The 26,264-nt window shown below is 39.1% G+C and overlaps 1 protein-coding gene across 2 annotated transcripts in view; it reads left to right on the top strand.

Moving 5' to 3' along the window:
• Positions 1-26,264, top strand: part of zc3h3 (zinc finger CCCH-type containing 3) — a 65,559-nt gene that overhangs the window by 25,397 nt on the left and 13,898 nt on the right. For both annotated transcript variants that reach the window (XM_028443655.1, XM_028443654.1), the window contains exon 4: positions 15,839-15,989. In XM_028443655.1, coding sequence (XP_028299456.1) covers positions 15,839-15,989 — 151 coding nt within the window. The remainder of the gene's footprint in view (positions 1-15,838; positions 15,990-26,264) is intronic.

Here is a 26,264-nt window from a genome sequence, read left to right as displayed (position 1 = left end):
CGCTCACACTGCACGTCAGATTATTTATAAACTAGATTATCTGTATACTGGATAATCTATATGATAAAGGTAAATAAATAATCTGTGGATAAATGACCTAGTGGTTAAGGGAGCAGGCTTGTAATCTTTGGTTTACTGGTTCTAATCTCTGGTCCATCACTGTGGGATGTTGATCAGTCCCTTATATTAACCCTAACCGCTCTCTGGGTGCTACACCGTGGCTGCCCACTGCTCCTCAGGGAGGGGTTAATACCGTTTAATAGATATTCTATATTAAACCACAGTGTTTGTTTTAGCTGTGAGGTAGTTTGAGAGGAAGGGACTCAGATTCTTATAGGGTAGGAGGAGCCAGGATTGTCACGAGGAGGAGTTTCCGCATTGTGATGACACAATGTGAGAAAAATCCAACTCTCCCATTTGGAGCTGACTTTTCTCCAAATGTGGAATAACAATGGAGGGAGGAGACAGAATTTTTTACGCTTTGTCCCTTTGAATGAGGCTAAAGGAATGTATAGCACTGTAGAAAAACCATTAGAAAGTGATTTTTTTCATAATACTGCTACTTTAAAGTTTACTCAGCAACTCCTTCTCTCACCTAATTGGGGCAACTTTCTCCCATGGAAAGTTGCACCACATTATATTTATTTTTTTTAGAGTTGTAGCTTCTTATTACAAGTAAACCACAGTTTTCTCCTTGAATTTTAACTTGATAATTCCTACAAATACTGCACAAACAATTCTATTTGATTTACACGGCTGTAATTTCTGATCCCACACTAGTTGTTATGTATGGTGTCTCTATCGGAGCACCTGCTGGTCTTTTATAGCATCAGAAAGTGGAGAGTTAAGGCCCCCCTCTTGGCCCCCTGCCCTCACCAAATTAGCACCCGAGCCGACAAGAGACCGGGGCGCTCCTCGTCTGGCCCTGACCTTTAGCCCCTGAACCCTCACTTTTCACCCCGCTAATGCCTGGGCCCGTTACCGAGTCGGGCGTGAACCGACAACCTTCAGTTCTGTCCCGAGTCCAGCAGCAGATCTTCATTACATCCAGACCCAAAGGTCAGCGTAAACTGATCCTCTCCACATCATTGGACCCCAGAGGACAGAGACAGAATAGATCTGATGTTTACCTTTAAACAAAACACATACGTCTGCCCCACATCTTTCACTGCTTTTATTTTGACAGTCTGTGCAGAGGCTTCTTCATGTTCCTGCCATATGCTCTCGTTTTAAACGTTTTCTTTTAGCATTAGTTGTTGGTTTTTTCTTGTTTATTGAAGGTAGTTTTGTTTTTTCTTGTTGTTTTGTGTGTCGAGTCGTTTTGTGGTGTTTCATATTCCCTATAAACACCGTCATGTTGTGTGTGTTTCCAGGTGAAGGTTAAATAAACTTTCAGATCTTTACCTCCTCTGGGAATCTTTTCTGTTTTTCATGATTGCATGGATTTTTCTTAAAGGTCCTACTGTATATCGTGCTATATTAACATCATTAACATATGGCTAATATTTTACATTTTGCAAAATAAAATAGAAATATGACTTATTTTCTTTCGACTTTTTTGCATATCATGCAAATCAACTTTTTTATATATATATATATATATATATATTCTCTCTCTCTCTCTCTCTCTCTCTCTCTCTCTCTCTCTATATATATATATATATATATATATATATAAAATATTTAATAATTTATTTTGGTGTATTTTGGTGTTTATTGCAGCAAATAAAGGTAAACAGTCAGTGCACCAATCTCAATACTCGTACGCGTTCTGGAAAACTTACTATTGGCATTGTTAGTTTCGATATGTGCAGGGCACGGTCTACTTCAGGTATCAGGAAATCTTCTGTCATTTGTCAGACCAAAACAGACTAATTTGTCAATTCAAACACCGTCAAATGACACGGCCTCAGGCTTCAAAATAAAAGTCATCAGACTCAACCGCCTCAGGCCGTAAAACACGACAACGACATTGCATTTTGAAGAAACCTGAAATAAACACGACTTCATCAATTTGTGCTGCTCTGGATACAAGAGTAAGTTGAAAGCTGTTCTATTTATTTTTAAAGGTTTAGATATATCAATGTTTCATTTAACTATGTATTCATTAATCAAACAATATGTTAATGTAGCTTAACTTTAAAAATAAATAAAAGGAATGATCAGCTTTTTCAACTTTAAATCAACTGGATTTGTTGGGTTTTTCTTTTTTCTTGAGAATTTTATATTTTGAAAATAAAACGCCATGTCGTGTTTTACTGCCTGAGGTTGTTGAGTCTGATGACTTTTATTTTGAAGCCTGAGGCCGTGTCACTGAAAGCGTTTGGTTTGACAAGTGAGGCCTTTTCATCTGACGGAGGCTTGTGCATCGTAGCAGGGATGTTCTATCCCTTCACAATAAAAGCCGAATGTTTCCTTAGTGTTTCCCTATCTTTCTTGTTGCGACTCATTCCTGCGACTAATTAAAAATGAGTTGTGTTATCTGACAGAGCAGCCTCTGTAAACAGTGTTTAGCTCCGCCCCTCTGACACGCTCATGATGATTGGGTGTCTCCCCGTGGACTTGTCCATCAGTGTGTGGTGGAAACAGAAGTTCCAGGGCTGAGCTCCATCACTCAGTGAAGATGAGGAATCAGCAGCATGATGGATGTCCACCACACGAGGGTCTGAAACCAAAGCTCACAGCTGCCTCCACTCCAGTCTCACACACATCACCAACCAACAGCTTCTATAGCCAGTCCCTCCAGGTCATTTTAGGACTTGACAAAAGTTGCGTCATTTTTGTTATATTTTTTAAATTTGCCTAAACTAGTCGATTTGCCAAAAAACCTGATTTCCTTTGAATTATTTCGTAACAATACAGATATGGATTATTTCCACCACATTTTAAATGTTTCCAGTGCAGAGCAAGTTTTTGAAACAAAAACAAATGAATCCTAAAATAAATAAATGGTTCTTTTCCTTTGAGAATCTCATCAATGCACTCATGACTTTTGTTACAAACACTTTTTCTGCGGAAGAGTCTCATGTGTTCAGCAATTTGTAAATGTGTGTGTGGAGATACCACCAGGGGGCGCTAGCACTAATGATATTAGTCACTGCTGCCGTTTCAGACGGTATTTGTAATGAAGCTCTATCAAAGATTATCTTTAATAGTAGCGGTTTAATCAGGTTATTTTATTTAAAGGTCCTTCATTAAACACTAGCGTTTGTGAGACTCGTTTGATGCTATTTGACTCAAAAAAAGTCATTGTGGCTGTTGTGACTCAGTCTGTACCCAGACTAAACGATCATTCCGGTCACACCATGGGTCTCCGGACGAATGATGGTGGCTGCCGGTTTAAGTACCAAATGTGTCCGGGCTGCCAGGTTTATCCGGGGTCCGGCAACTGCTGATGACATCACAAGAGTGGGCTAATGGCATTGGCTGCATTAGCATGTACTGACACTGGATCCTTTCAGATCCTTTCAACGCATACACGTAGACTACGTCACTTCCTGCACTCGCAATCTTTACGACAGAGCCGCTGGGACACGATATTTGAATGTAAATCAACCATTTGTTAAATATTTTACACATTTAAATATGTGACTGTTTTGTGGTGTTTTAAATTGCTAATTAAAAAGAAAATGGACAAAAACACAATACACAACATTGAATATCAAAAACCAAACAGAAAAGAAGATAAAAACCAAGATAAATCAAATGTCACTTAAAACATAAGTTTCTAATTCTTTTTAAACAGCAGGGTTTCAACCTTTTAAATAGTACACAAACTGCCATAAAATAGGCCGACTGGATGGAGACGCGTTTCACGCATGCGTGCCGCAGCCCGGACACATTTGGTATTAAACCGGCTTCGGAAGTTGATGTGGCGTACACAAAGCGGACAGACTTCAACCACGTTGTGCTGCTGAATCGACTGGAACCTTTAGTCAGATTGGTTAAAATTGCGGAAATTAGCAGTGATTGGGCAGAATTTGCATTAATAGTTGTGATTTCAACATTGCAAATTCCTGGAGGGTCACTTTGTGTAGATCACAGTTACTCTCATCGAATGACATGAAAATATCTATTATTATAGACTAAGTATTACACACATACAAGTTCATCAGCTAATGTTTTTCTCCTTTTTATACAGACAAAAGAATAGATCTGTTCCTAAATGTACAAACATAAAGGCAGGCTCATTTACGTTCCACGTATTGTAGACACTAAATGTGTTTATTCACATTTAGTGTCTTCTGAGACTGAAGGAACTCCATACAGAGACCAGTCCATATGTTGGTTAGCTTAGCACGTAGCGGCACTCAAAGGGTGTAGGGCGGGGCGATGTCATCAGGTCACACAAACCTGTACAGTTTAAGGTGACCTGTGTCTGGGGTTGCTATGTTGGTTATCTTCTGAGTTTTTTGTCCTGAATACCACACCGTGTTGTATTTGAGAGCGTTCCACGTTATTTTGCACCCTTCAAAATAAAATGCCATGTTGTGTTTTTGAGTCAGATGACTTTTATGTTGAAGCCTGAGGCCGTTTGGTTTGACAAATGAGTCCTTTTGGTTTGGTAAATGACAGGTTTTTGCTGATTCCTGATAACTTACTGTGAGACCTGAGGATGTCCTAAAATGTACAACGTACCCCCGTCCCGGTTCCTCTGAGCCCACGGGCCTAACGTGTGCTGTTCAGGGCACAAAGTTCATCCCCTTGGTGTAATCTGGTTCCCCCCTGTAGGGTTTAACCCACTTAACCTTCACGTGCCCCTGTCACCTCAGAGCGGGTTACACACACGCACACTCTCTCTCTTATATATATATATATATATATATATATATATGTATGAGATATATGTAATAATGGCAGGCTTTAAGTGGACCAGCCCCAGGCTCTTCCCCCTCAGGCTCTAATGGGATCAGCTGATTGACAGCTACACTCAATCCTTTGACCAGAGACGTGTGCGTGTCACACAATGACGACCCGGTCCTGACCAACAGAGCTGGATCTGGATGAATCCGGGGTCAGGGGCGGGGTCAAGGTCAAGGTAATGTGTGTTTTCATCATGTCTTATTTACACTATTGATGTTCTATAGGAGCGTATGGCTGGGCTGGAAGAGCCCACACGGGGCAATTATCACTGAATAATTCATGGAGGATGTTGTCAGGTCTTCTTTGGTGCTGTTCAACATTTGGAAAAATACTTAAGGATTGTGCTGACAACCTTAAAGAGTCACTTTTTGTTTTGCTCATGGAGGAGAAGAATAACTTTTAATGACAGCTCAGCCTCGGCGTCAGATCTCAGTGCATTTTAAAATCATCTGGGGATGATTTAAAAATGCACTGAACCCTAATGTGTTACTTCACCGTTTATGATTCTTTACTTTGAGGAGAAATGACGAAGTTGGCTTTGATTACCTGAGATGGAAAAGCTCCAGTCGTTCAACCTACGGGAAATAATTAGGTACAGCGTATTTAAATATAAAAACAGTTATTCTTCATCATAATGCCAGCAAGTTCATTTTGTGTTACGGTTTCTTTCATTCAGGAAGTTTACTTTGATCTCCTAACACGTTTCTATTGCCAACTTCCAGTTTTCTTCAGAGGTATCTGCTGATTGCTTTGATGTTTCCTTGACTTCCGCATAATAATTCTTGCAAGATTTTTTTTGTCTTCATTTTGAATAATGTGTGAAGGTTTCATTTATTCAGACAATTGTTCTTACTTTGGTCTCCTGTCATGTTTCGACAGTCAACTGCCAGTCTTGGTCAAAGTTGTCTGCTTTGATGTTTCTTTTGATGTTTCCTTGACTTCCGTGTAATAATGGATTTCCTGAAGAATAGTTTTCTGAATAAATTAAACTTTAACATTAGAAAAGAAGAGAAAAATAATCTTGCTGGAATTATTACGCGAAAGCCAAAGTGATCAGCAGATGCCTCTGACGAAGAATGACAGTTGTCAGGAGATCAAAGTGGATTTCCTAAGAAACAGTTGTCTGAATTAATTAAACCTCAACATATTTTCTGGCTTTCAGAAGAAACTTAAAATGTCTCAAAGTAGCTGTTGTTTTGCATTGTGTTTTTTATATTGCTGATTTAGTTTTTTCATTTCATTTTCTAAATCTTGTCGTTTTGTTTACTTTTCTTGTTTTTTTTGTATTTTTTTACAGTCTGTAGTGGCTGTTTCGTATTCCTTCCAAACGCCGTTATAGTCATGGCTTCTTTTCAGGTGACGAATGAGAAATCTTTACGTTAATCATGCTGTGAAGGAAACATGCTTGGATTAGCTTAGCATGAAGTGACGCTGGCTAAGCAGAGTCAGTGGGTAAAAGGGCGGGGCCCATAATAAAAGCCTAAATCACAGATGGCTTTGCCAGGTCAGAGGAGTGGAAGAGGCAGGTCAGTGGTGACCAATGACCCTCCCCCCCACCCTCAGCTGGTGTAGGTTACAGCTGATGGCTCCAACGCGGTGATGGACAAGACCACCTCTGTGTGGTGACATCATCAGCACACGGACTGACAGCCTGTCCTGAAGGCGCGCGCGCGGGGCCCCAACCGGCTGTGGCTCAGTGCCCCCACCAAGCAGGAACATAACCCTGCCAGTCCTCCGACCCCCCAGCGTTAATTTGGTCATGAACCCAACATAAATTGATTAATGCCGTCAGTCTGTCATCACATTTACAGTAAGAGCAGCTCTGCTTTTAGTCTGCACGGCACACACATGAAGAGGCCACGCCCGCATTTCCTCATGCTTTTTAAATAGCCACCACGTCATTTTATCTGACATTTATCTCATCAATAATTCAGACGAGATCAAATGATTTGTGTGTAAAAGTGTTTGTTGTGCTTTTGATTCATTTTGTGTATTTCTGTGTAAAATGTTCTCATTTTGTGGGTTTTTGTTGTTGTTTTGGTGTCATTTTGTGAATTTTAATGTTTTTGTTGTTGGCCTGGATATTTTTCAGTTGTACTTTTGCGCATTTTTGTTTATTATTGTTGTTCTTTTGCTTTTTGTCTTCAATTTTTGGATTTTTGTGTGTATTTTTCTATAATTTTGTATATTTTGGATTCAATTTGTGTAGTTTTGTAAAAATTTTGAGCATATTTCTCTCATTTTGTGGGTTTGTGTTGTTGTCTTGGTGTCATTTTGTTAATTTTTGTCTTGTGTGTTTATGGAGTACTTTTGTGTATTTTAGTTTATTATTGTTGTCCTTTTGCTTTTCATCTGTAGATTTTGTGTATTTTTCTGTTTTCATAAATATTTTGTGTTTTCTTTTTGGGCATCACAAAATCTAGACTTTAGATCACTTGTTTTATGGTGAGGGTTTAGTCCGTGTCGCATAAATATTGTGAATCTGTCATATTGTGAGATGCAGATTTAATATTTCTGTCTTTGTGACCACACGTTGACCAAGACAAATTACATTTAAATGTGGAATGTTGTCCTTAAATATGCATGAGGCTGTATTCAGTGTAACTTCCTAACTTTAGGAGTAGATGGTTGTGATGAAAAGAAGGAAACAGTGTGTCTAAGACAGAGGAATGCGTTGGGATGACACCTCTTGACGACCGTGGCTCAGGTGGTTGAGGGGTCATCTTCGGATCGAGAGGTTGGGCAAGACGCTGAACCCTAAGTTGGTCCCAGTGGTCGACCAGTGCCTTGCATGGCAGTTCTGCCCCATTGCTGTGTGAATGTGAGTGTGAATGAGCTGATATGTAAAGCGCTTTGGGACTACTTTAGTGTAGGGATAAAACACTATATAAATCAAGTCCATTTACCATCTCCTGTAGTCTGTCAGAGAGGAAAGCGCGCTGGCCCACAGCGGGATGCTAAACTATGCTAGCTCCCTTATTAAGTGTGATGTTAGCGTGGCAGCGCTGTCTGCTGTCAGAGCCGTGGGAATCAGAGGATGAGCCCCAGGGGACGCAGACACACGATGACATGGGAAAACTGTCAATAAAAAGATTAATGGAGCCTCCCCTGGGGAGGGGGCGACGGAGGCCGCTGTTCCTGGAAATGAGCCGTCAGGTAGATGGAGTCGGTCTGCGCGGGGACTCCTAAGAGGATGGAGGGAAAGTTTGATCCAAGTGTCGTTGGCGCTGATTAACAGCAGCTGAGTCGTCTCAGTGATGTCACAGATTCATCAGACAGACCAACAGGAGCAAGAAAAAGTCTTTAGATGATCCAGAATCCACTTCAGATTTCTGTCATGTCGGCACTTCTTCTTCACAAAGATTACACTCTGCGTGTTTTCACTTTTAATAAGTTCTGAATCACATCGAGGAGCTGCTTTCCACTGCAAGAACTTTCCCCGAACGAAGATGAAAAGAACTTTGCTGAATTTACTACGCAGAGGTCAAGTAAACTTCAAGGAAAACATCAAAGGAATCAGCAGACACCTCTGACGAGGACTGACAGTTGTCTGTCGAAACATGTCAGGAGATTAAAGTGGATTTCTAAGGCCACAAGTTTAGATAAACGACTCCACATTTCTTTAACTCCATCGCTTTTGGCAAATTCTGTTTATCCCTGAGCTTGAGAATTGTTGTATATCTACGTAACGTGTATGTGTGGGAGGCAAGCGTGCATGAAAATGATTGGAGTGGAGAGTGAGGAGTGTGTTTGTAAGCCAATGGGGGAAGGGTATGTTTAACCATTGCTGCACTCTTGTAAAAAGGTTTAAAAAAGCACCTGTATTGTACCTTTATCTAATTTAATGACATTAAATTAGAGCATTTAGAAGTGCCTCTATCCCTTTAAGAGAAAATTCAATGAAACTCCACAAAAGTCCTGCAATTTTCCTCAAATTATTCTTTAAAGTTTCTCCAAATTAAATGAAGATTTGGGCACAATAAAAACAAGAAAGATACTGCGCAGAACCCTCACGCTCCCAGGTCTCTGGTAGAGGACCCGAGCTTGAAGGAAAAAAGAGACCGTAACCCTAACCCGCTGTGAGCGAGGAGGAGCTTTTTATTTTTATATATGTATATATATGTAATGTCCCACTGAGATCAGACTGAACTGAGTTTGATGGTCATGCTTTAAAACTGAAAGATGTAGAAAATTCTCCCTCGACTGGACACGATTGGTCCTTATGTTGGTACATGAGTCGCTTTGGTTTGATCCCCATCAGGGAAAGAACCACTGTAGAGACGGCCTCCATAATGTGACCCTGTGATGGCGCCACATGCTCCGTGTGAAGATAATCTGCAGATTCACCACAGTGAGTCACAGCAGATGGATGAACTTCTGTCAGAAGGCTATTAGGGGAAGATTGAGACCCCAGGTGTGTGTGTGTGTGTGTGTGTGTGTGTGTGTGTGTGTGTGTGTGTGTGTGTGTGTGTGTGTGTGTGTGTACTCACACTCATTGGTCATGGCTTTATAGTAGAAGATTGAGATCCCATCGCTCCCAGAGTCGCTCAACCAACACAACCTGCAGTGGTTTACAATCAGAGCTACAGCATCCATCCATCCCAGCTGACACACACACACACACACACACACACACACACACACACTTGTCATTATCCAGTAGCTAAAGTGGAACATCTGTGTGACGGCGCTCAGACTCACACAGTGTGCAACTGTGGCGAAGGCTGTGTGTGTGCGCGCATGCGCGCGTGCATGGGGGGGGTTTCATGGCAGCACCTCGGACAAGCTCAATTTGTCATGTACCTAAGCGCCCTGACCTTAGCACAGAGGGACTGTGGGAGAAAAGGTGAGCTGAGCTCCTGTTGATTCTTATGATCAAAGCTCAGCTTTCTGTGCAGCGGCCGTTTTATATTCCTTCAATACGCCGTTGTTTCTGTCGGAAGGGATTTCACTCCTCATGGAATATTTTTGGTGTAATTTTTGTGTGTTTGTTGTTGTCACTTTATGCATCTTTCCAGTCAATTTGTGTACATTTGTTGTGTGTTTTTGGTCTTTAAGTTTTTTTGGGGTTTTGTTAATGTTCATTACGTTTTGTGGTGTTTTTGGTTTTGTTGCTTGTGTTGTTTTTGTTATTTTGTGTGTTTGTAAAATAGTTTTGTTTATGTTTTGTGTTTTGATATGTGAATACAGAATCTCTCCTGGTTCTGGGTAAACTGCCCTAAGCAGGCCAGATACCATCGTACACTGATGACATTTGCCAAGGTCTCTTCTCAGATACTCTGTCATTGTTATGCTTATCAGCAGCATACAAAACCCTGAGAGCACAGAACAACTGCAGATTCATTGAGAGAGAGACACACACACACACATTTCTGAATCCCAGACCGGTCTGCTCCCAAAACCCTTTGACCAAAATACTCTGTGTCCGCATCTGACCAGTAACCCTACAACTTGACTCCGTCTCAATCCATTCAAAATCGCCAAAACACGTTTTGTTTGTTTTTGTTGAAATATTATGTATTTTTTTTTTTTTCGTAGCTTTCGGGATTTTTAAAATTTAATTTCCCACCTTTATTGAGTGTGTTTGAGAGACTTGTGTGTTTTTAGAGTCATTTTATCATTTTGTGTGTTTTTTAAGTAGTTTTTCCAGTGTAATTTTTGTCATCAGCTTTAAAATGTTGTGTATCTTTTGTACAAAACATACAAAATAGTATAAAAAAAAAACTACAACAAACAAAACAAAAATACATAAATTGACTCTAACCCACCAGATATCATAGCCCCGCCCCTTTGCCTTTTGGTTACATGAGAAAAACAACTTTAAAAACACAAACTTACAAAGTCACTGTAAAAACACACAAATCTCTCAAACACACTCAATAATGGTGGGAAATTAAATTAAAAAAATCTCAAAACCACAAGAAAATTATATAATATTACAACAAAAACAAAAAAAAAAAACACATGGAACACCAAACGTAAACAAAACAAAACAAAATTATTTCACAAACACACGTGAAGACAAAAAAACACCTTACGGTAAATGTGCTGCTTCACGTTTGGGTTAGCTTAGCACGTAGCCGCGCTGGCTAAGCGGGACCAAAGGGTAAAGGGGTGATATTTGGAGGATTAAAGTCAATTTATGTATACATTTTTGTTTGATATAAGGTTTTTATGCCATTTCACAAGTTTTGTTGAGTAATTCTTTGTGTTTTGGAAGTCATTTTGTGTGCTTTCTGTGGAGTTTTTGTTTTTTTTGTCCAAGTTTTCACCTTGAAAGATACACAACATAACACAAGACACAAGAAAAACACAAAATGATCACAACATTTCAAAGCTGGTGACAAAATTACACTGTAAAAACAACTTTAAAAACCCACAAAATTACAAAATGACTGTAAAAACACACAAATCTCTCAATCACACTCAACAACGGTAGAGAATTGAATTTAAAAAATCCCAAAACCACAAGAAAAATATATAATTATACAACAAAAAGGAACAAAAAAACATAAAACACAAAACGAAACAAAATTATTTCACAAACACACAAGAAGAAAAAACAACACAAACAACAATAATACATTAGAAAAAACAACTTACGGTAATGTGCTTGTTCGTTTAGGTTAGCTTAGCACGTAGCCACGCTAGCTAAGTGGGGCTAAAGGGCAAAGGGGCGGGGTTTTGATATGATTTTTTTTGTTTGTTGTAGGTTTTTTTGAGTAATTCATTGTGTTTTGTAAGCCATTTTGTGTATTTTCTGTGCTTTCTGTGGAGTTTTGGTTATTTTGTTGTTTTTTGTGTGATCTCTGTGTATCTATGGCAACTTGAAGATGTTTTTCATGGTCTCCACGGTCATGAAATTTCTGGAAAAGTTATGAAATTTTAAAAATCGATTCTCCAGTCTTGAAAAGTCATGGAATAATTTAACTGTTTTTGAAAAGTTTTGCAATTATAGCCTATTTTTTTATGTTTAAAATCCAACGTTAACCCTTAACCCTAACACCTTGTGTTGTACATTACTTTTAATCAATTGAAATTGTAATCTTTGTAGCACTTAGTTTTTTAATGTTACATTAAATAGCTGATGTATGTGTTATGCTAGTGCACTGGAAAGGTACGCTCAGTTTTGCACTATAGTGGTCTTGAAAAGATCTTAACGATTCAAAACTAAGTCATGGAAATTTGTTCAAATATTTTGGAAAAGTTTTGAAAAATCATTGTGAAAAAAGTGTTAGAATCCTGGTTTTTCCTCCACTGGCCCATCCCACATGTTTGTGTTAGCTTAGCACATTGCCATCTATGCTGAGCGGAGTCAAAGGATAAAGGGGCGGGACTATTTGAGCAGATTAAAAAATATCGGCTGCTACAATAAGTTTTTGTGCATCCATAATGATGATGTTTAGATGGTGAAGGTTAAGAAAACCTGAAGATGTTTTCCCTCTTCTGGAAATGCAGATGGTAAATGTGCTGATGAGGTGATAGTTTAGAATAATAAAGTGTTCTCAGTTGTTCCTGCATCATTGGAAACAAGTGAAATCAGCTCCTAAAGGAGGAGGAGGAGGAGGAGGAGGGGAATCTGTAAAAAAAAAAAAAAAAAAAGAAAAAGGGAATGTAATCATTTTATTGGCGGTCACGCTTTGTTATTGGACGCTAATTAAAACAGCAACCATCCTGACAATTGGCAATTAAAAGTGTGTGAAAGAGGTGAGGGGAAATGAGCCGCTCAGCGACGGCACGGACTCATCCGTTATCCTCCTCCCTCCGTCTTTTCCTCCTCCCTCCGTCTTTTTCTCACTCATTAGAAGAAGGCGAGCGATGACTGATGGGACGGAGACAGAGGGAGCAGATAGTCAGTTTTTATAAAGTGTGGATCCATGTTGGAACAAAGTTTGTCCTCATCTTTCAGACAGAGTTTGAAATCCTAATTTAAAATGAACTAGTCACATTTTGGCACCAGAAAGGCAGCACCAGGGGCTTTTATTCTGAAGGGCACACAATACCGCAGTGGTTTCCAACCTGTTTTTGGATCGTGACCCCATTTTTTATATGACAAATTTCTAGCAACCCCCAAATAATTGTTTTTTAGAATTTGTTTTTGATCATGTTTGTTATACTGCAGACATAGGCAACTCCTGGCCCGGGGGCCCCATGCGGCCCACTGTCTAGTTTTGAGCCGCCCCCAAAGTTAACGTGTACGATTACTCCAAAAACGGCACAAAATAACAAAAATAACAAAAAAATGACTCCAAAAAACAGAAAATTACAGAACAGAACAACAACAAAATACACTCAAGATGACTACAAATGAATTCATGAAAAATATACAAAACAACTACAAAAATGACTCCTAAACACATAAAACATCAAAACTATACAGAATGATAGAAAACTATGTAAAACAACAAAAATTTGCAAAATGACTCGAAAAACATACAAAGCAACACTAAAGACACAGAACAACAACAATCGTAGATTAAACGACAACAAAAGTGACAGAAAAGCACAACAAATGAGAGAAAAACATATAAAACAAGAACAGAAATACACAAAACAACTACAAAGACACTCAAAGCCTTTGTTGTTTTATATATTAATATCTGATTGGTTCTCCTTATAGACCATGACATGAATGTTGATCATTTGGAACTTGGATCAGACAAAACGTACATGTTTGTGTCTCTGTTATATTGTGTTACAAATAAATGATTTGTGCTCTAAGTAACAATATGTGCCAGATCAGATATTTTTATAATGTATTTTTTTCCTTTTCTCATTTTCTTTTTAAACTGCATTTTATTTGAACCACATTTTTATTTGAGAAAGTGAAAATATAGAATAAGGAATTTGTTGTTTTCATTTGAAAAGGAACAATAATTAAAAAAAAATATATATAAATATATTTAATCAGTAATGATCAGTAATTAACACATTCCAGGCGACCCCTCATGGGGTCACATCCCCAAGGTTGAAAACCACTGCCATAACGTCTAACAGCAGGACTTTTTAATGTATTTATTTAAAACCTTTTGGAAACACATTCCAGGTTTGAAACGATGGTTGTTTGCCTTGAGGTCGTTTCAGATGATTTTTCTTTATTTTGAGAGGATGAAGAAACACAAGGTGTTTAATGATGACACAAAGTAAAGATTCAGTCACTCTCCACTTCAGTGTGTGACACTCAGCAAAATAACTAGAGATAAATAAGAGCACGCGTTCAGACCGTGATGGATCTGTAAAATGATTCAACAAATGAGACTTAAAGGAAGAACCAAGCACACTTGATTTATTACACTCATAAAAACTCTCCTCTGGTTATTTTATTCCTGCTCCTTTTTATTCAAGCACACACACCTGACACTGTGTGCGTGTGTGCGCGGGGCACAGTGACAAAGCTGTTGGAGACTATGTATTTCTATGTCGCCTCAGATCAATCAAAGATCATTTGCTCAAAAACATGTAAAATGACCCCATTTGGGGTCGTGAGACACTGTTAGGGGGTCCTCAGATACCATCAAGAAACTAAGAATATATTTTTTAACAATTTGAGCCAATTTTTCATTAATTTTACTCTTTTTTTGCAACTACACCAAACTTTCGATATTTTAACCTATTTTCATCACTTTTTCTTGCCATATTTTTGTTACTTTTAATGCATTTTTGCTACATTTCTCCCATTTCTGACACTTCTACATCACTTTTCAATGTCTTTTCTGTACATTTTTTCCACTTTCCAGACATGTTCAGCACTTATGAACCATTTCCACCACTTTTCCACCTAATGTCACTTATATTGACCCATTATTGTCACTTTTATCCTCTTTTCAATATATTTCATGATTATTTAAACAAATTTAACCACATTCACTATTTGTCATGCTCATTATTTGCTAGTTTAAACTAATTGTTCCAATATTGACATTTTGAACTCTTTACAACGTTTTTCGTCTGTTTTTGCAACTTTTAATACATTTTTGTGGTTTTTAAAATCTCATTTCATCACCTTTTCCACCATTTTTGGTCACTTTGATTCCATTTTATTTCTGATTGAAAGAATGATTTACATCTTTAAGATGACTATATACTATGGCCCAAATAATAGTAAACTTCCTGGATAACAGTGGATATTATTCACATTATTAAAAACACTTCTATACATCCGTCTACAGCAGTGGTTCCCAACCTTTCTTGTCTTGTGTACCCCTTTAGCCTTTTTGTCATACCATGAGTACCCCCTCACTCATACATGTTCATTATCTTCTCATTTAACTCACAAATTAAACATAAAATTATGTTGCCTTCAATGCAAGAAAAATAATAAATATAAGAAATAATATAATCGTAAACATTTGTATTATTAATACTAATACATTATGATTATATTGTTATTAATTAAAAATAATAAAGTTGAAATTAGAAAAAAATAAGAATAAATAAAAATAATAAGTAATATAAATAAATAAATACAAAACAAATAATTAACCTGCCTGTGTTATATATATGTGTGTTATGACATTTAGCACAAAAGGAGTTTATTTGAATATGTCCTCTTTAAACATGCATTTAAACTTTAAACTAGTCATTGCACACACGAACCATTTATTGACGAACTTGTGAAATGATTGAGAATATTTTTTATTATCTTAGAAATAAATTCTTGTCTTTTTCCACGTTCCCCCTGCAATGTGCTCACGTACCCCTAGGGATACGCGTACCCCTGGTTGGGAAACACTGGTCTACAGGACTCCACATCCCACAATGCAATGCACCAAGTGTTTACTGTGGAGATCAAAACAAAGTTTTCCAGCGGCAATGTCGACCTTTTTAATTGTCTGATCCATGAGGCCTAAACTTTGAAATATCTGCTTTAAGTGTTTTCATTTCCCATCGTTAATTATTTTCCTAAATTAATAATAAATGTGTAAGATTTGTTTTCTTGTTTTGCTCTGACCAATCACTTCATCTCTTCCCTCAGGCGTGGCCCCTCCCTCCCACTTTAGCCCCCCCTCTCCTCGGGTTTTCCGGACGCGCTTTAAGATGGTGACCCGGCCGGGCGGCGGCGCTGCCCACGCCCTCCACTACAACCCCTCCCTCTCATGGAGAACCAAGAGGATCCAGTCAGCCAGGTCGGCCAATCACAGAACAGTTCTACTTCCTGTCCAGTCAAATGTGTTTGTGTGATGTCATGTGACAGTTCTGGGAGGGATTTCATGGAGAAAGCATTCCCAGTCACTCTATTACACATCAATCAAAGACGTATAACGATAGATCTGTTCCTAGATGTTCAAACATGAACCAAATCCTCCATGAAAGATGAAAGTTTCCCTAGAATCTAGTTGGTGTGTGTCTATAATCCAGATGTGCACTGCAGCCTCTGCTGAATTATTACTATTCATTTAGCTGCTGCACTAAATATTGATTCATCAGGGATTTTCAATTTGAGCGTCCTGACACACTGTGAAATATCACCAGGGAGGGAGGGAGGGGTGTAGGTTCTCCTCCTGATTCACCACAAACAGCATCCCATCATTCCCTCATCCACTCATCCCATCATTCCCACTCATCCCATCATTCCCACTCATCCCATCATTCCCTCATCCCATCATTCCCACTCATCCCATCATTCCCTCATCCCATCATTCCCACTCATCCCATCATTCCCACTCATCCCATCATTCCCATCATCCCATCATTCCCATCATCCCCTCATCCCCTCATTCCCTCATCCACTCATCCCATCATTCCCACTCATCCCATCATTCCCACTCATCCCAATAACAAAGAAAAGTTACAAATATTAGTATTTTGGCTTTTTTAAATTAACATCTTAATGTTTTGATTAAACATAAATATATTTTTCCCTCTTCTTGGAATTATTTTTGTCCTATGTTTATGCTGTAATGTTGTGTGTTTCTCTTTATTTTTTGTGTGTTTTTAGAGTTATTTTGTGTTTTTAGAGTTATTTTGTGTTCTCTTGTTGAGTTTTTTGTCTGCATTGTAGGTTTTTTGTTTACTTAGTGTGTGTTTTTGTTGTTTTGTATTTTTTACATTTGTTGTCGTTTTCTGTGTTTTTGTGGTAATTTTGTAGGTTTTTGTTGTCGTTTTGTGTTCTTTGTTTCAGGTTTTTTAGGGTATTTTTTGCAGTCTTTTGTTGTATATTTGTTGTTTTTTTCATTTTCTGTGATTGTTTTGTGTGTTTGTTGTTGTTTTCTGTTGTCATTTTGTGTGTTTTTGTTGTACAGTTGCTGCTGTGGTTTCTGCAGAGCTGTGTCCCTCCAGGACAGGGGGGGTTCTAACTGGTCGTCTATTGCAGGTTCTCAAGAGGTCTCACTCGAGGAACCACATTTTGCCACGGTCATTAAATTGCGACCATTTTTTTTTAATTTCATTTGTTTTTAAACATAAATCTATATATTTTTCTGTGCAACATACATACAGTATTTCACAGCATGCCTATCACAAGAAAAGTTTCTTTAAAAATAAAAGACAAGTCCAGCATTAGAGACCTTTAGTATTTATTTATTGTTGACCAGCTGTCAGCGACCCACCCAGTACAAGTCTGCGACCCACTTTTTTAGTTATGACCCACCAGTTGAGAATCATTGGTCTCTGGTTTAGTTCTCCCAGTTTGTGTGTGTGTGTGTGTGTGTGTGTGTGTGTGTGTGTGTGTGTGTGTGTGTGTGTGTGTGTGTGTGTGTGTGTGTGTGTGTGTGTGTGTGTGTGTGTGTGTGTGTGTGTGTGTGTGTGTGTGTTAAACACAAGGCATCAATAATAGTTAAAGACAGAAAAGTAAAGAAAGACTAAAACCACAAAGGAAGTGTCAAAGTGATGAAACGGGACTTTCAAAGTAAAACCTGAAGGTCTTCAGTCATGATTTGAAGTTATTGAGACTTGAGTCGGGCCAAGGTTTTAGTGCTGAGTCAGCATTAACTAACGCATCTTCACCAGGAAATAGATCCAAACATTAACTTTACCATTGTGGGCCGTCATACGACATGACACACACACACACACACACACTCATCTCCTTTAGTGCTGGAGTATTGATCAGCACAGGATGTACCATCCTCTGCAATAAAGACCAGTTCTTGTTCTTGTTCTTCTTCTTCTTCTTGTTCTTCTTGTTCTTCTTCTTCTTCTTGTTCTTCTTCTTCTTCTTCTTCTTCTTGTTCTTCTTCTTCTTCTTGTTCTTCTTCTTCTTCTTCTTCTTCTTCTTCTTCTTCTTCTTCTTCTTCTTGCTGTAACAGAACAAAGTATTAAAGATGGGACAATCAGAGATGTCCAGAGGAAAAAAAAAAAGCAGGAGGCTTAAAAAAAAAAAGGCTAAAGAAGGCTAAAACTCACGGCGAGTTGATGCACAACACCTAGGGGGGTCGGGGGCATGCCCCCTCCTCCCCCCAGAAAATTTAGCAAAAAAGATGCTATATAGAGGCTTTTGGTGCATTATATTAGTTATTATTAATTGCCGCTTTTCTTCTATTTTGTAGCACTTTTCTTAGCTTTATGTATTTTCTCACCTAGTTTTTGTTTACATGATGTGTTTATAAGTTGAAATCTGGTATCCATGGTAATGATGACAAAGAATTGAGCATCATTATCAGTTTACCTCTTTCCACTTGAAAATGTAGAATGCTGTCTGACACTGTAACATATCTGCATGATTTACATCATTTATGTGTGGTTTGCTTGTAGTTGGTTTTAGTAATATCTTTAGTAGAAGGCGGTCAGAAAGAGAGTAGTAGGTCATTCAGCCCACCGCCTACGCTTCTGGACATCTCTGGACGATGTATCATGAACAAGATTGTCTTAAAGGGTACAGGTTTTATCATAGGGGTGTGTTACCATATCCTCAATGTTGGTCATTCATTGGTCCGTGGAAGTGGGACTCTTTCATTGGTGGAGAGTATGGTGGGCGTGGCCTGCTATTGTTTGTTCTGAGATGTTTCAAACATGTGAGGAAGGACTTTATAAGGAAAATACAGACTTTGGTTGAGTTTGAGTTCAGACGAACATGTGAACGTTCTGCGACTCAGCGCTGTCGCAGGATCTCCTGACACGTCTCCTCGTGTCTTCGGTTTCCTTTAAGTGAGCGCTAAGCAGAGTTAGCGCTAAGCAGCGTCGGAGCGGTGTAAAGCTAACGGTTTCCCAATGTGAACTCATAGATAGATAGATAATGCTTTGGTTTGCACACAATCAGACAGAGCAGCAATACCAGAGCCACTCTGAGCTGTCACTAAAACAAACGTAGGATCATTCATCAACAGCCCCCGTATAGTGCTGAATCACACACACACACACACACACACACACACACACACACACACACACACACACACACACACACACACACACTTAGACCTACTTCCCCATCACAACGCTGAAGTTTTACAACTAAAATCAAGCATTTTCCTTCATTTAGGCTTGACTTCCTTGTTTGATTCAAACAAACAAGAATAAAACAACATATTTACTCTGAGGTTAATGTTAACCTTTCACTAATTAAACTTGGAATTATTAATATCAGTATTTAATAAGTACCGGTTAATTTGAGTCATTATCACACAAAAATACTCCAAAATAACTCCAGAAATACATAAATGACTCCAAAAACACACAAAACGAGAAAAGCGATAAACAAAATAAGAAAAAAATGCACTGAATTATTCAAAAACTACACAAATTAATTCCAAAAATACACTACATTATTCCAAAAATACACAAAAGAATGTTAGAAATACACTGTTACTCCAAAAATATGCAAATTTATTAAAAAAAATACATATAATTACTCCAGAAAATTTTGAAATAAATACACAAATACACCAATTAGCAAAAATAAAAACACAGAAAAACTCCAGAAATACATAAAATTACAGATAAATACACCAAATAAACAGATACTGACATAAATAATACACCTTTATGGCATAATTTGCTTGTTCTATTTCAGGAGACTCCTCTAAGAGGTTATATTCATGTACAAGTCTGCATAAGTCGCGCTTATAGAGAAATACCGATAATTCCTACACATTTAAAGAAGTAGAATTGAACAGCTCTGTTAAAAATACTTAACATATTAAACTTTTAGTTTGTTTTAACTGTTGAGAGGAGTTTATTCTACATGTGGTTTTTTACAGTGTGTAGAAAATGCTGCTGTAACAGGAAAGTGACGGGGGATGAGGGATTGAGTGAACTATGGATTTCTTTTGTTAAAAACCCTCTTTAATGTTAATTTAGAAAGTGATAACGCTGCATCTTTTTCACATTGAGAGCTCGGGATGTTAATTTGATGAATGTCGTCTTTCATTGTGGCGATGAAGGCGGTGTGCTGATAATTGATTTGATGCTGGATGTGTTCACAGCAGCTGACTGAGGTTTAGTGCTGCGTTCACATCGAATGCGTCTTCTGCGGCACCAGACGCATCTGCTGCACAAAATGTTCCGCAGGTTTTGCAAGATCAAAAAATGTCCCCATTCGCTTCATATGCGTGTTTGAAGCAAAGCCCCGCCCACCAGCGACACATCCAACTCGGTGAGTTTCACTGCCTGCTGAAGCGAGGAGCTGTGCTCCTTTTTCTCCTCTCATAAACGTAAACCACTAGTGAAAAAAGCTGGTGTGATTAGCGGCTAATGCTATGCTAGCTCAGTGCTACAGAGAGAACTTACCTGCTACTACCACCTCCTCACTGATTCTCCTCCACGCCTAATCCTTCCTAGTCCGGTCCTGGTTATAAAGGGCATGTCCTACAGCTCCAGGTGGTCACACACAGCTTCTACTCCATGGTTGAATGGGTGAACAGACCAGTGTCCGAGTTGACGGCCTGACGTCATCGTCAGCAAAGACTCTGATTGGCTTTCGTCATGAGGCAGGAGTTTAATATTTTCAACTCTTGCGAATGTGCGAATATGACGAAAAATCGTGAGTGCGCTCACACGGCCAGCGTTGTTGACACATGGAACACTGAACAACAAACACAAAATGATGCCTTAAATACACAAAATGACTGATGAATAAACCAAAAGGAACATAATACAGGTGACAAAAAATAATACCCATAATGACTCCAAAAACACACAAAATGACAAAAACTGTTCAAAATGATTATTTGAATGTACGACAGTCATTGGTCCATTAGTGCTTTAACGTCTGTCCTTTATCTTTTATTGGTCTCAGAAGACATTTCAAAGAGTGTACACGACCTGTCGTAATTTCATGAGAATAAAATTCAAATACAAACAGGATCTCGTCTGTGTTGTGGTCATTCCACCACCATTACCAGCTTTATTCTCATAAAATTACAACTTTAAAGATCCCATGTCATGGTGTTTTTCACCCATTTTCATTTGTTAAGAACCCCAGAAACATAGTATTTGAGGTTTATTTTCCCAAACTCGCCTGTTTTCCTGAGTTTTTGTCGTCTTAAATGTGACTTTCTGAGCAGTTCTGAAAACGGGCTGTTTTGGGGCCTACTTATGCATATTCATGAGTAGGCGTGTCTCTTGACGCTGACTTTATGCCTCGCTTTTGTGAGGGAGATCAATGATCACCAAAGCAATTTTATTTTTGCTATTCATACACTGATGTTATTGTTTTCAGCCAAAAAACTGTACATTACAGAAAAACACATTAACAGTCCATCTTAGCGCTTCAGGTCGTGTGTTTATCACAGCAACAGCAGCAGCAGCGGAGTCATTCAGCTGCTTCAAACACCGAATTGTTAAGGCCTCTAAGTCACTTTCTCCTCCTCATTATCTCTATTAACTACAGCAATAGTACATTTAATGTGATAATCATTTATTTTGTCCAACCGCTGTGTCACATTGTGTCATTAACACGTCAAATCAAGCCAAATGCGATACGAGGCGATATAACGGATACTAAAAATGGAACTGCTCCGCTATATAACGGATTCTAAAAATTTATTATTTTATTTATTTATTCAGTTCATTTCCGACATGGTTGCATTCACAGAAATTCATTTGACATTCAGAGCAAAATCACATCATTGTTTTTTTTTTTTTTTTTTTTTTTTTTTTTCATGCCGGAAAGGGCGACGGAAAAAAGCATTATGCTTATCTAGATCCGTCCCCTAATTTGAACACAGATAATTTTACATCCAACCTCATTTCTTCCCTTTTTATTTATTTATTTTTTTTTTTTTTGTGATGTGTTCTTGTCTGCAGTCATTGTTCCTGTTGTTACTCCTCATCACAGTCTTTTTCCCCCGTGTTTCCACGAGCTTTCTTTTCCAGTCTTTGTTTACGTTCCTCCAACTCTCCAAACGTGAAGTTCTTCTTCTCTCTGAGAACCTTCGTATCCTCTGAGAGTCGCCTCAGCTTACGATCCATCAGAAAGGCACATGCACAGACACATACCCCCATCAACAGCAGGCCAAAGATCATGACTCCTAGCAAATAGATGTCCTCCACATCCTCCACTTTCAGCTGGGAGAGACAGAGCATCTGGCTTCTCCCTCGTGGGTCCACGACATATCCACTTGGGTATGTGTCCTTTGGACACGGTATTTCGTGCTGAAGCAATTGCCTCGTTGAGAAGATTTTGTCAATGGTGCTCAATGACCAGTTGATGAGTTCCATGTCGTTGCTGTAGAGTTCAATGGAGAGTTGACTTGAGATCTGTATGTGTGTAAAAATGTCCTCCTCGTTTCGTTCTTAAATTGTTTCAGATTATCTGACTGTTGTGTCTCTTTGTCAAGGCTGTTCCAGAGGTTCATGGCTCTATACACAGTACTATGTTTGCCAACGTTTGATATGATCCTGTTTGGTCTAAACACATTATTATGTCTGAATTCGTAGGGATTTTGATTGTAAGTGAAACGTTTTTGGATTTGATGTGGTAATTTTCCTGATGAAGCCCTAAATGCGTGTATTTGTGTGTTATAGTGTATTATTTCTTGCAGTTTTAGGTATTTTGACTTCTCAAATAAATCGTTTGTGTGTGTGTTGTGTGGTACTTTATGTAAAATTCTTATAGCTTTTTTTTGTTGTTTAAATAGTGGTTCAAGATACGTTTTGTAGTTATTACCCCATATTTCGGAGCAGTAATTTAGGTGCGATGCTATGAGTGAAGAATATATTGTTTTAAGTGATTTGGTATGTAGGATTTGTTGAAGCTTCCATAGGATGTAGCTGCTTTTGGCCACTTTGTTTTTAACTATTTGTATATGTTTTTTCCAGGTCAGCTTGTCGTCCATCCACACTCCAAGTACCCTATATTCTTTTACTTGTTCTATTATTTCCTTGTTTAGTTTCAGTCTTATATCTCCTGTTTTTTTTCTCTTTCCAAAGTTAATGAATTTTGTTTTACTGACGTTTAGGGATGGAACAGCTCCGCTATTTAACGGATACTAAAAATGGAACGGCTCTCTGGGTTCTACACTGTTGCTGCCCACTGCTCCTCAGGGAGGGATTAATTCAAAGAACACATTTTGTGTATGTAGCTTTTGTGCCTTTAGCTCCGCGAGAGTGGGCGTGTATGTTCACTGTGGAGGCGTGGTCGGCAGCAGGCACTTCCTGGACGGGACGGTTCAGATTTTTGTGATGTCACAAAAGTCTGACTGCTCATTTTTCAGAAGAGGGGAGAGCAGCAGCTCAGAGAGCAGGATTAGTGAGGATTGCTCAGAGATGCAGGAAGGAAGCTCAATAATACGTTGGGGCTGTTTTTGATAAGGAATTAATATTGTTACAAGGTTAAAAGCTCAAAAAAGTTGATTTAGCATTATATAAGACCTTTAATCTTGAAATATTAACTGACTACTTTGAGACTGATATCTATCACTTAATGCTTGGAATTGTCAGTTTATTTTGTATTTTAAACTAGGGCACTAGTTTTCAGACATAAAATCTGTGGCCCAGTCTAGATCACACTTCTCTGCATCTGGCCCCTGAACTAAAATGAGTTTGACACCCCTGATCTAAAGGATTTAGAGACAATCTTTAGCTGGAGAATGATTGTTTATAGTTTAATTTTGTGTTTTCAGCTGTAGTTTAAGAACAATGATGCAGTGAAACTGGTCCCTCGTGTCTCTCCTCCTCCTGTGTCTCCTGGATCAGGACCATCATGATTCGTAGGCGTTGAAGGATTAGGAGGACACAGGATTGGAGGACACTTAGTCTCAGATTTATGTTCTGTCTCTGCTCAGCTGAGCGTTTGATGTAAACAGCAGCGTGAGATCAGCGTGTGTCGGGGTTAACTGCCGTGTGTGGTGTCATTTCCCCATTAACCTCCACCACGCGTCCCACGGTGGTCCTCACAGCCCCAGCATTAGCCTCCATTACGGCTCCCCTGGTGCAGTCAGTGTGGGGCGGCCGCTGATCTGGTGTCAGTGAGAGGCGCTGTGAGTTATGGCGTGCCTCAGGTGGAGCGTGCACGTGCAGCAGCGTGTGTGTGTGTGTTTGTTTCTCTCTCTGTAATGGGAGGCATGAACTCTCGCTCCAAACCCATTTCCAGCTCGTCTGAAATACAGCAGCAAATTACCTCCAGCGGCGCCCTGCACACCCGCCCCAAACCGCACAAATACAAGTGACGGGACAGTGCAATTTATCGCCATAACCCCTGCTCCCACACACACACACACACACGGACACACAAACACACACCCATAAGTTTACTGAGCTTCTCCTAAACGCTCTGTGGAGGCCTCTGTGTGTACTGTACGTACTGTAGGGGGGTCCTGTTTGTGTGTAATGTGTGTGCGTGCGTGTGATCAGGGTTCATCCCCCCCATGCTCTGGCCCCCGCCCTACCTATTATCTCATTGATTTCCCCCTCTCCTCTTTTCAATTCTCTCCATTTCCACACTACCATCCTTTCCATTAGAGGAGCAATTTAACAGAGTGCTGTGACACGGGGGAGTCGTGTGGTTGGGGGGGGGTCAGAGGAGGAACTGCATGGACCATGTTGGTGTCCCTCTCACACTGATTACCCTCAACTACAGTAAAACATCTTCTCTACAACTTATCCTTTGTTTTACTCACTAATTGATGGGAAATATTGATCATTATTTTCATCATTTTCCCCTTTGATCTGCTCTGGCTATGTGCTAAGCTAACCAAAATATGTGGGACTGGTCGCTACATGCTAAGCTAACCTAAAAATGTGGGACTGGTCGCTATGTGCTAAGCTAACCTAAAGATGTGGGACTGGTCGCTATGTGCTAAGCTAACCTAAAGATGTGGAACTGGTCGTTACGTGCTAAGCTAACCTAAAGATGTGGACAAGCTATGTGCTAAGCTAACCTAAAGATGTGGGACTGGTCGCTATGTGCTAAGCTAACCTAAAGATGTGGAACTGGTCGTTATGTGCTAAGCTAACCTAAAGATGTGGACAGGCTATGTGCTAAGCTAACTCAAATATTCAGGACTAGTCGCTACGTGTTAAACTAACCCAAAAATGTGGTACTGGTTGCTACATGCTAAGCTAACCGAAATATTTGGGACTGGTCCCTACGTGCTAAGCTAACCTAAAGATGTGGGACAGGTTGTTATGTGCTAAGCTAACTCAAATATTCAGGACTGGTCGCTACGTGCTAAGCTAAACTAAATATGTGGAACTGCTAGTTATGTGCTATGCTATTATGCTAATCTAAAGATGTGGGACAAGTTGCTACGTGCTAAGCTAACCTAAATATTTGGGACTGGTTTCTACTTGCTAAGCTAACCTAATTATTTGGGTCTGGTTGCCACGTGCTAAGCTAACCTAAAAATGTGGGACTGGTCGCTACGTGCTAAGCTAACCTAAATGTTTGGGACTGGTCGCTACGTCCTAAAATAACACAAATATTCAAGACAGGTCGCTACTTGCTAAGTTAACATAACATGTGGGACTGGTCGTTAGGTGCTAAGCTAACCAAAACATTTAGGATGGATTGCTACATGCTAAGCTAACCCAAAACTATGGGACTGGTCACTACATGCTAAGCTAACCCAAACATATGGGACTGGTACTACGTGCTATGCTAGCCCAAAAATGTGGGACTGGTCACTACGTGCTAAGCTAACTCAAACATGTAGGACTGGTTGCTATGTGCTAAGCTAACTGGTAGAGAAAGACACACAACTTGACAACAAAAACACTCAAAATCACTAAATAAATGGAGAAAACCACCAAAAATGCATAAAAATGCAACTCCATAATAAGAACACAAAAAACACTGAACAACAACAAACACAAAAACACTTTTAAAATATGGAAAATACCAACAAAGACTCACAAAACAGCAAACACAAGAAAAAATTAGGGAAAGCTTTCCCAATGGAGTGAAAACATGATACATGACATATTTGAAAGGAATAGCCGCTGCATAGACTGTCAGAAGAAAAAAAATAGTCCAAAAAACCTAGAATGTATGAAAAGAACACACAAAACAATGACAATAATAC

Source organism: Gouania willdenowi, chromosome 4 (genome assembly GCF_900634775.1).
Source record: "Gouania willdenowi chromosome 4, fGouWil2.1, whole genome shotgun sequence".
Taxonomy (NCBI): Eukaryota; Metazoa; Chordata; class Actinopteri; order Blenniiformes; family Gobiesocidae; genus Gouania; species Gouania willdenowi.
This window is presented reverse-complemented; position numbering and strand designations above follow the sequence as displayed.